Source organism: Garra rufa, chromosome 15, assembly GCF_049309525.1.
Source record: "Garra rufa chromosome 15, GarRuf1.0, whole genome shotgun sequence".
In the NCBI taxonomy this organism is placed as follows: domain Eukaryota; kingdom Metazoa; phylum Chordata; class Actinopteri; order Cypriniformes; family Cyprinidae; genus Garra; species Garra rufa.
Window position 1 is genome coordinate 36,554,716 of NC_133375.1, and position 12,179 is coordinate 36,566,894.

Here is a 12,179-nt window from a genome sequence, read left to right on the forward strand (position 1 = left end):
TGTGTTGTTTAAGTGCATTTGTAACCAGTTTTCCTCAGTGCATAACTTATTTCTTATGATTTTATACTTACCAGCATATGTTAGAAATTGATGCAGGTATTTCCATTTTTCATAAAGGCTAGTGTGCTTAAACATACTGAGTTAACCCATTGCCATTTTCTAGCTCACCTACAGCACCTAGTGATTTAACACTTTTAAAATATTCCTCTTTTTGCGTCATGTATGTATTTGCAGGTCTAGAGGAGCTGGTGTTGTCTGAGATCAGTTCGCCGAGCCGTACGCAGCAGACGGGCGACAGCAGTAGCATCTCCTCCTTCAGCTACAGAGAGATCATGAAAGACGGGGCTTCGGCTTCCAGCACCAATAAGGTAGAGCCGCCCACTGGGCCGACCCTTGCAAATACTGTCGCCACAGTTGATGCTTCTTTTTCTCCGGCTCCCAGGAGCATTTCCGTCCTCTAGAAGCTATTAATAAACTCCCGAACAGTGTAAATTCCATAAACATACTGTGCCTGTGAAGAAACAGGGGAGAAAATAATGGTTGTCGTGACATGCTGGACTGTCTTGAGGGACGTGAGTTTGGTTTGGTGATAAAAAAAAAAAACTGAGCTTTGAGGTACATTTGACTAATTATTGCTGATTGCTAGATCTAGGAAGTTTTAAAATTCCCAGCACAATTTGTGAGTGAATCATGAATGATGTCTCAATCATAAATTGACTTTTAGATGCATGTATTAAAGCATCATTTTGAAACATAATGCATATCAGTCTTGTCTGAGATATGTTTAAAGAGAGTCGTTATCAACCTTCAGTAAGGGAAGTTCATTTTTTTTAAGCCAGAGGGAAAATTAGACTCAAGGGACGAAAATAGTACACACAGGGGACGTCAAGAGTCTCTGGGACGAGTCAACTTTCATTTGATTGGATTGTCTCCAGCTCCTTGAAACGCTCTGAAATAAACCAAGGAACAGAATAAGACCACCGCACATACGAGGCTGGTGGAATTCTTTCCTGTGACTTTCATGTGACGTTGAATGACACTAGGTTAGATTACCGACAGTTTTAAAGGGATAGTTTCTTCTTCTTCAGTCAGCCGTTACTCCGATCTTTAGTGTCACATGATCCTTCAGAAATTGTTCTAATATGCAGATTTATTATTAGAATTGTCTATATTGGCAACAGTTGAGCCTGTGATTTTCTAATAATAAAAGTCCTTGCTATTACTTTTAATCAATTTAACACACCCTTGCTAAATAAAAGTAATAATTTCTTAAAAAAAAAAAAAGAAAGTATAAAAATGTACTGACCCCAAACTTTTGAACAGTAGTGTATATTGTTAGAAAATATTTCCAAAAAATATTAGGCAACACAAGTTTTCAGCACTGGTAATAAATCAGCATATTAGAATGATTTCTGAAGGTTAATGTGGCACTGAATACTGGAGTAATGATGCTGAAAATTCTTGTTAAGAAGGCTTCAGGGTGTCCAAGAAAGTCCAGCAAGCGCCAGGATCGTCTCCTAAAGAGGATTCAGCTGCGGGATCGGAGTGCCACCAGTGCAGAGCTTGCTCAGGAATGACAACAGGCAGGTGTGAGCGCATCTGCACGCACAGTGAGGCCAAGACTTTTGGAAGATGGCCTGGTGTCAAGAAGGGCAGCAAAGAAGCCACTTCTCTCCAAAAAAAACACCAGGGACAGATTGATCTTCTGCAAAAAGAATGGCAAATGGACTGCTGAGGACTGGGGCAAAGTCATATTCTCCGATGAAGCCTCTTTCCGATTGTTTGGGGCATCTGGAAAAAGGCTTGTCTGGAGAAGAAAAGGTGAGCGCTACCATCAGTCCTGTGTCATGCCAACAGTAAAGCATCCTGAGACCATTCATGTGTGGGGTTGCTTCTCATCCAAGGGAGTGGGCTCACTCACAATTTTGCCTAAAAACACAGCCATGAATAAAGAATGGTACCAAAACACCCTCCAACAGCAACTTCTTCCAACAATCCAACAACAGTTTGGTGAAGAACAATGCATTTTCCAGCATGATGGAGCACCGTGCCATAAGGCAAAAGTGATAACTAAGTGGCTCGGGGACTAAAACGTTGAAATTTTGGGTCCGTGGCCTGGAAACTCCCCAGATCTTAATCCCATTGAGAACTTGTGGTCAATCCTCAAGAGGCGGGTGGACAAACAAAAACCCACTGATTCTGACAAACTCCAAGAAGTGATTATGAAAGAATGGGTTGCTATCAGTCAGGATTTGGCCCAGAAGTTGATTGAGAGCATGCCCAGTCGAATTGCAGAGGTCCTGAAAAAGAAGGGCCAACACTGCAAATACTGACTCTTTGCATAAATGTCATGTAATTGTCGATAAAAGCCTTTGAAACGTATGAACTGCTTGTAATTATATTTCAGTACATCACAGAAACAACTGAAACAAAGATCTAAATGCAGTTTAGCAGCAAACTTTGTGAAAACTAATATTTGTGTCATTCTCAAAACTTTTGGCCACGACTGTACAACTCCCTGAGGGCGGAGATATGCTAATACTGGACAGTCTGTCCACGGTCATGGGTGGGACCTGAACAGTATGATGTCATACTGCTCAGAAAATCAAAACTGCTTGATAATTTAGAATTTTGGGAGACACATTTATATGCAAACATCATGTAAAAGTTCGATGTCCCCTTTAATATATTATTTCAGCTTTATTTTATTTTAGATAACAGTAACAACACTGATGGCTTTCTGTCTTCTGTGGAACATGAGAAGACAATTTAATGAGAAATGACGAGTCTTTTCAGCATATCTTTAAGTAAAAAAGATGTTTCATTGAAGTTTTGTTTCTCTCTCCACAGTCCAACACCAGCAGCCCTCAGTCCCAGCGTCCTGCTGACCTTTCAGACGATGAGGTTAGTGAGCTCTTCCAGAGACTCGCCGAGGTCCAGCAGGAGAAGTGGATGCTGGAGGAGAAGGTATGACGTTTTAACCTATCATTATAGTCTCATGTTACTAGGAGAAGTTGGAACAGCCCATGTTTGCAGTACTGCACCAAGCCTTCACCGGGGCAGTTCTGCCGTGTGCTCCATAGGGGGCTGTAAGTGCTGAATTGTGTCTTTGGATCATGAAATATGCATGCAGGTATTGATGTTTTCACATTTTAATCGATCGGTCTTGTTTAGTAGCTATTGGAATGGAAATATGTAGTTAGGGCTTTGACAAGTTGCATCTCCCTTTCAGCTTTAAAGAGACGTAATACTGTTAGCTCAAACTTGTCATTGCCAGTTACATTAAACATGTTATTTAATAAATCAGACCCTGTACCACAAAACCAGTCATAAAAAGCACGGGTATATTTGTAGCAATGGCCAACAATACACTGTATGAGTCAAAACGATCAATTTTTCTTTTATGGCAAATAGGATATTAAGTAAAGATAATGTTCCATTAAGATATTTTGTAAATTTCCTATCGTGAATATATTACAACTTAATTTTTGATTAGTAATATGCATCGCTAAGAACTTCATTTGGACAAATTTAAAGGCAATTTTCTCAATATTTAGATTTTTTGCACCCTCAGATGTTAGATTTTCAACCAAATATTGTCCTGTCCTAACAAACCATAAGTCAATGAAAAGCTAATTTATTCAGATGATGTATAAATCTTAAATTAAAAAAATATAACTGGTTTTGTGGTCCAGGGTCACAAATCATATGGATTTCTCAAAATGCTTTATAGGATTTTTTTTTTTTTGTTACTTAAGATTGAATATAAAATAGTTGATATATTTAAATTAACATTAAAGAATTATGATGAATTATATACATTTATATTTATTAGTCATTTAAATTAATTTAAAACATTTTTTATACATTATGTATTTTACAGTTGAATTTTGGGGACAGTACAATTTATTTATTTTTTTCTCCAAAGAAATAAGTACATTTATTTATCGAGGGCGATTTAAATTAATCAAAAGTGACAGTTAAAACACTTATAAAGCTCTTTTAAATAAATGGTGTTCTTTTGAATTTTCCATTAATCAAAAATTCGTAAAAAAAAAAAAATGATCATGGCTTCCACACTAATATTAAGCAGCACTGTTTTCAAACTGCTTTCACCATTGATCAAAATAAAGAGCAGCAAATCAGCATATTCTAATGATTTCTGAAGGGTCATGTGACGCTGAAAACTAGATTAATGGTCGCCGAAAATTCAGCGTTGCATTACAGGAATAAATTACATTTTAAAATATATTCAGTTTTTAAAAAGTGATTTTAAATTGTAATTATATTTCAAAATATTACTGTTTTCACTGTATTTTTTAATCAAATAAATGAAGCTTTGATGAGCAGAAGATACTTCTTTCAAAAACATAAAAAATCGTACAATCTCCAAACTTCTGAAACGGTAGTCTTTAATGTTTGGTTTTTTTGTTTGGTTCCTATTAGTCAAATTAATTAGACTATCATTATTGTGATATTAGTTTAGAGGAAAATGTACTCATTTATATTGACTGAATATAAAGAGCATTTACTAAAGCTGATCACAGTGTCCACACCTTTGTCCTTCCATATCAGGTTTATCACACTTTTGTGTGGTTGTGGTGTGTGGCAGTTTATTGCAGATCGTATCTTTGTGCTCTCTGTTCAGGTGAAACACTTGGAGGTCAGCTGCGCCTCAATGGCCGATGACATCTGTAAAAAGAGTGCCATTATTGAGATGTACGTCATGGACAGCCGAAGAGGTAAGCAGCTTTCTCTCTCCCTCTTTGTCATTGTTCACTGCCTCAGATGTGCTTGCTTTCCGAAAGCACCTGTGAAGGTTTACAGATGAGGTCAGGTGATAGCCGATACTCATCGTGTTTTTATTTCTAAGGAGTAACATGTGGTTGTCACTTTGTTGTGGGTGTGCGGAAAAAGACCCTATACCATTCAATAGCACAGGGTTTGTTAAAAATAAAGGGCTGATATAAAGGAATTTCATAATTTTCTTTTATTGTACAGTGTATTTTTGTTCTATTTTTATATATGCACCTCATACTTGCATAATCTCCCACTAAATGTTTTATTGGTACTATTTATAATGCTACTATTATGGTGCCACTGTAAAGTTCTTAGATGTTCTTTGAAAAAGCACTTTGCAGTTGCAAATAATAAGAAACGTTTTTTTTGGTTTTTGTTTTATGTAAGGGATATATGAGAGTGTTTTATTCCTATATTGCTTTTGATGGATTGTAATTAAACAGTCCCTTATTATCTCTTTGTCTATACTTTAAGTGAACAGAAACATTTACTCAAAGAACAGATTGAGTTTCTTTCTGTCTAGTTGCAGTAGTTTTTGCTTTAGTGATTTATAAAATCATTTGGTGAGAATATCATTACTGAGTTCATTTGTATTCATGATTAATCAATAGTTAATAGTGTTCTGGCAGTTGAATGTGACAGTGCTAAATGTATTGGCAAGATACGAGGAAGCATCTTTTCATAAATACAGCCTTGGAGTATATATCTCAAGAAAAATACCTGGATTTAGAACAAGAGCCATCGAAGCAGAGCAAAAGTTTATTAGCTACAGACAATATTATAGATAATTTCAACATAAAATATATATATATTATATAAAAACATAAGCTTAAATGAGTAATGCTCTTCAGCTTTATTTCAGTAAACAAATATTATTTTACGTTATTTATTTATTAATATTTTATTTGGATTTAACAATTACATTGAATGCCACATCTCTTTCTAAAAGGGCTAGTTGTAATTTGAGTTTTTTCCATTTTTTTTTCTTCTGACGGACAATATTAAGTAATTTTCTGTAGTAATCAGTTAATAACTTAACTGAAAGAAGTGAATGTTTCCTTACCCACAAGCCATCCTGGGTGTATATGACTTTCTTCTTTCAGATGAATACAATCGGAGTTATATTAAAAAATGTATTGGCTCTTCCAAGCTTTATAATGGCAGTTAATGGGTGTTGATATTTAATAGTCCAATAGAAAGTCTATAAAGTGCATCCATCTAACATAAAAAGTGCTCCACACGGCTCTTGGGGGCTAATAAAGGCCTTCTAAAGTGAATCAAGGCTTTTGTGTAAGAAAAATATCCATATTTAAAACTTTATAAACCAGTTTCGCTAACTGTTCATGAGAGAGTGGTCTATGCGCGTGCGACAGTTAGTGGAAGCTAGAGATTATAGTTCATAAAGTTTGAAATATGGACTCTTTTTTTACACAAATGGTTTGATTTGCTTCAGAAGACCTTTATTAACCACCCAGAGCTGTGTGGAGTACTTTTTATGATGGATGGGTGCACTTTACTAGACTTCAAAATCTCAGCAGCCATTCACTGCTATTATAAAGCTTGGAAGAGCCAGGGCATTTTTTGATTTCCGATTTCATGTACATCTAGGATGGCTTGAGGATCATTAGTTAATTTTCATTTTTGAGTGAACTATCCTTTTTAAATTTGCCTTTATTGTCGTAGATGTTGCACAGAAAGTTATCTATAAACTCTCTGTAGCACTCTTTCTTTGTGAAATTCCAGTAAGAGTGACTTTTCCAGTGGACTTGAGCACGTTCCTGACACATCATGACCTGTTTTTAGAATTTGGAAGCATCCGGAGCGCCTTTTGACAGCTTGGTTTGCTTGTATGCATTCAAACAGTCAAACTCAATAATATTGGCAGGGATTCTCTCATAGAAGTTTGGTCTAAAGCACTGGATTTCTGCACTCAAACTCACAAAGATCTAGTAAAAAACATTGCAGTCTCCTGAGAAAATGGTACTGGTGCTTTTCAACTGCCATAGAGACTCAAACTGGAAGCCCATCCTTAGTTCTCCGACAGAAACTTTGGGTTTATATAAAAGTTAGACTTGTAAAAACTTTTATATCTGTGGTTTGGTTAAAAAAAAAATACGTTTAAGTTTGTTAACATAATGCATTAAGTATCATAAGCTAACAGTGATATACACTGTGCATAATTATTAGGCATGTTGGTATTCTGGTCATATTTTTTATTCCAAGCACATTTTACCAGTCCGTTATGATGTTTGTCAAGGTACTGCACATGACCCTTTTAAATTAAATGTGCTGTTTTTGCACCATTTAGACTTGTATATGTAAATGAAATCTGATTACTAACCTAAGCAGTTCATACTGTTTTTCAGCAGGTCGAGCAAAGTAGCTGAATACTAAGTAAGTATGAATGTAGATGTGTCGTGTTAATGAGCTCGAGGTTGTGACATCACAGCCATGAAGATTTCTGAACTAAACAGGCTGAATTTTAATTGAGCTACTTGTCAATTTCAAATACATAATATACATAAATGCATAGTAAACATAATAGGGCTTATAGTGATTATTGGCCTGACCGATATAAGCATTTTATGGTTTTCGGTATCGGGCATTTTCAAAACCGAATTTTTACACCACGCATATATATATAATTCAAAATAGGGATACACGATATTGGATTTTTGCCGATATCCGATATGCCGATATTTATCAACTTCTTTTGGCCGATAGCCCAAATCGAAACAACACCAAGTCTCTCCTGTGTGGACTATAAACTTTAAATGCATATTTCAATCGCTACTTTTTTCCCTCGCTCTCTCAGAAAAATGCAGTGGTGACCTTAACATTTTATTTTAAGATTTAACAATTGTAGATGGTCTAAAGCAACTCATAATTTGTGCTATTACTGTTATTACTTTATCAGAATGCGGCACTCTATATGAGCATTCTCAGATTAAATGCAGCGATGCAAAACAGTTAACCTAATCATTATTCAAGCAAAACTTTGCTTCAAGAGTGAGCCACAGTGCTAACCTGATCTAATCGCTAGCACACCGTAAGCAAATGTGAGATATTCCCCTTATCAGCAAGACATATCGGCATAATTTTTCAAATCGAGCCGATGCCGATATTTACATGTAAAGCCATTATCGGCCAATTCCGATATCGGTCCGATAATATCACATATCCCTTGTTCAAAATATCGGTTATCAGTTAACATGATCCGTAGTAACGGTATCGCCATCAGCCCTAAAAAACACATATCGGTCGACCCCCTAATACAGGGGTCCCCAAACTAAGGCCCGCCCCCACATTTGGACCGGCCCTCTGAACAATGCGAGAGACATATTTTGAAAATGTAATTTTAAATATATGTTTTACTTATATCATGTCAGTATTTGATAATAAAGGTTGGCTTTCAAAATAAAATTTCCCTTAGTTATTAACACAGAATAATTATTTGTTAAATTCACCAACAGAATGGTACATTCAACATAATGTGTCATCGTGATCGAACAGGTAGTGCGTGAGCCAGCTAGAAAATGCAGAGCAATGACAAAATGACTGAATAGCATTTGAGGTGAAATTAGCACTGCTTGTGGGACAAGTGCAAAAGCAAGACTCATCTCCCAGTTACCCAAAGTTTTTCAGTTGAGAAACCAGTGGCCCCATTCCCAGTCTGTGGAAGCGCTGAAAATGCTGAAGGTGGAGTTTGACCTGTGATTCAAAAAACACACTGGACCAACACCAGCAGATGATATTGCACCCCAAATCATCACAGACTGTGGAAATTTAACACTGGACTTCAAGCAAATTGTGCTATGAGCTTCTCCACCCTTCCTCCAGACTCCAGGACCTTGGTTTCCAAATTAAAAATACAAAACTTGCTCTCATCTGAAAAGAGGACTTTGGACCACTGGGTAACAGTCCATTTCTTCTTCTCCTTAGCCCAGGTATGATGCCTCTGAAGTTGTCTGTGGTTCAGGAGTGGCTTAACAAGAGGAATACAACAACTGTAGCCAAATTCCTTGACACATCTGTGTGTGGTGGCTCTTGATGCTTTGACCCCAGCCTCAGTCCATTCCTTGTGAAGTTCACCCAAATTCTTCAATAGATTTTGCTTGGCAAGCCTCTTAAGGCTGCGGTTCTCTCGGTTGGTTGTGCATCTTTTTCTTCCACACTTTTTCCTTCCACTTAACTTTCTGTTAACATGCTTGGATACAGCACTCTGTGAACAGCCAGCTTCTTTGGCAATGAATGTTTGTGGCTTACCCTCCTTGTGAAAGGTGTCAATGATTGTCTTCTGGATTGGCATGTCACCATATTCTAATTTGATGAGATGGTGAATTGGTGTTTTTTTGTTAAATGTAAGCCAAATCATCACAATTAAAAGAACCAAAGACTTAAAATACTTCAGTCTGTGTGCATTAAATTTATTTAATACACAAGTTTCACAATTTGAGTTGAATTACCGAAATAAATGAACTTTTCCATGAAATTTTTTTTACATAATTTATTGAGATGCACCTGTATATCTTTTCAAAAGAAATGATCATTTGTCTGTGTGGTGCATAACAAAATAATAACTATTCTAGCATTAAAAGGTATAATAAATACAGGTAAAATCATAATAAAATAATAATACTACTAGTAGTCAGTCCGGCCCATGGAATTTTCTTTTATAAACCGACCCGGCCCCCCATTAACCCTCTGGGGTCTGAGGGTGTTTTGGGGCCCTGGAGAAGTTTTGACATGCCCTGACATTTGTGCTTTTTTCAGTATCTTAAAAACATATGAATGGTCTAAATCTGATTACATTGTAATGTAAAAGAAAAGAAAAATTATGTGGCCCTCTCAGAAAAAAAGTTTGGGGACCCCTGCCCTAATACATAAAGACTGCACGTGCTTATCTACATCCTGCAACAAAATAAAGACACTGTGATTATCATTTCAATCTTTTTTGCCTCATTTAAAGCAGGGCTTCTCTTGTGTTTCCCTGCAAACAGAGTGGAGTTGGTAATGTTGCATCTTCCTGTCTTCCCCCCTCCCCATGTTTTCTCCTGTTTTAATTTCATGACTGACTGATTTAACATTTAATGGCAGACTAGATTCCATTAAGGCTGGTGTCGTCTAATTGTAAATATTGTGCTATAAAAGTGTCGGGAGAGCTTACAAAACAAGCGTGTTCATGTACAGACACTTTTGTGCCCATTACAGAATATCCATAGAGGTAAAGAATGTTTGGTGTGTTTTTTTGTGTTAATACTATTCATAGCAGCCCAGTGTGATCTTTAAAGTAGCAGTAAGTCTCTGTATCCACCTGGTTCAAGCCTAACCAGAAGGGTCTTTCAAAATAGCTAAGAAAACAATCCTTTATCTCCTACAATAATTGAGGATAGACCCAGGGAGATGTAAAAACAGGGAGGTGGAGACTCCATAGAAAAATGGAGAAAGGATGCAGAAGGTAGCAGCACTAGATGAGAGCTGACATTAGCAGGATGTAAATGATTCAGAATGCCGACATGCCTCAGTGAACCCAACACTCATCCTCAATAATGCAGTAGAAAGACTGAGCACCCCTCTTGTCTCCTCTCCTCCGTCCTCTCTCCCCTCTCCCCTCCCTCTTACTTTATACTTACCCCAGTGCGGCTCGCCGTAAATTCACGCCAGTGATATAACAAATGAAACGGTGCGACATTTTATCTCAGACAGAGCCTTTTGAGTCAGTACCGGTTTCCGTTGTCGCCAACATGTTGAGGAAATGGCAAGTCAGGAAGCACCTCGGATAAGCCAGATGTATGCCACCTTGGCTGTATTGTTGACCCTTCTCTTGCCAGAACTTTCTGCAGTGTGCTTCCCTTCGGAGTGGGGATTGTAGAAGGTGCTTTTTTTGTGTTCCAGATGTTTGGCTTGCAACATTGTGTAAATCAGTCCCGCAAACATGTTCCTTTTAATGCAACCCCAGGATAATTTTGCATTTAAGACAAATCCTGAAAATTGCATCCATTGGGCAAATATCTATCAATGTTTCAGTCAGTAGAGGTTTCTGTTGTCACCAGTTTGTTGAGGAAACGACTCATTGGTATGCCACCTTGGAGGTATTGTTGACCCTTCACTTGCCAGACATTTCCGCAACATTCTTCCCTTCAAAGTGGGGATTGCATAGAAGATTCTGCAGATTTTAAAAGCCAGAACCCAGAAGCCAGTTTTTCCAACTGCGGAAATGCCTTCTGCGGTGTTTCAGGGCACATGCTCCCAGCAATGCAACTCCAGGATCATCCTGTATTCGTTAAGACAAATGCTGCAAATGTCAACCGTTGAGCAGCAGTAGGCAATTATATATGAATGTTTTCCGGTAGAGCTCTGCATGTGTGTGATGTAAGACAGCTGTAGGATGGTTTATTTGCGCAGCCTCCACTAATCAGTCATTCAGCAACATGCCGCAGTCATGTGTGCACAGCCTTCGCTCCGCCTAAGCGCTGCTGGAAGAAGTCAGCTGGGGTGAGACGCCACTGCAGTCTGGAAACCCTACTTGTACCCTGTTTTAGGCCTCTACCGAAGCGTGAAGTAAGCTAACCTTTCAGTGTACTCCGGCTTCTTCCTGCTGCATCATTTAAGGAAGAAACTATCCTTATCGTGTGCCCTATAGCTCCAGAACCCACTGAGATAATGGGAGTGAATGTGAGTCACAGCAGAATTATTTTTCTTCCCTCTACAAGCAAATTTGGTCCACTTTAGAGCGAATTGCACCACCGGGAGTAGGTGCTAATGGGCTCTGTACTTGCCGAAGTTGCGAGAACAAATATCATCGATATCCACACGGATCCCTCGAAAGAAGACGTCACATCTGTAACTGGGAATAACACATGGCTGCAAACAGGAAGGATACTTGTTGTTGAGATGAAATTGCCTGTTCACCCCCTGGCAGAGGTTTCAGTTAAGTGCCGTGTCTCCAGTGAGAGATGGCTGAGAGGTTGCAACCGCCGTGCAGGATCTGCCAGTTTGACTGATTCAGGACTGCTGACTCTTGCACTGGCCTGAGGAGATTCCCAATGAGGCTTGCTAAGAAGTGGCCAGCGCTTCTGTGGGATTCATATGGTAATTGTATGCTTGCTGTTATCTTGAAACTTGCAATGGTGCTTCGAAGCCTGAAGAGGACATTCTTCAAGGCCAAGCTCTGGCTGGTGTGATATTCCACTGTAACATCACAATGTTGCCTTATCTTTTTCTTCTCACATGCAGTAGGCGATTCTTTGCTTTTAATCCACTATTAAGTGGAGAAGTTATGCAAAGTTCAGCTGAAGAATTGGTTTCCGGCAAATTTATGAGTTAGAATTTGAATTAAATTGCCCATACCCCACAGGAAGTTGCAATTCTGAGAAATT

The 12,179-nt window shown here is 38.1% G+C and overlaps 1 protein-coding gene across 1 annotated transcript in view; it reads left to right on the plus strand.

Moving 5' to 3' along the window:
• The window catches only part of LOC141287741 (GRIP1-associated protein 1-like), a 49,877-nt gene that overhangs the window by 17,067 nt on the left and 20,631 nt on the right, over positions 1–12,179 (plus strand). The window contains exons 2-4 of the mRNA XM_073819875.1: positions 235–368; positions 2,851–2,967; positions 4,649–4,742. Of these exons, the coding sequence (XP_073675976.1) occupies positions 235–368; positions 2,851–2,967; positions 4,649–4,742 (345 nt within the window). The remainder of the gene's footprint in view (positions 1–234; positions 369–2,850; positions 2,968–4,648; positions 4,743–12,179) is intronic.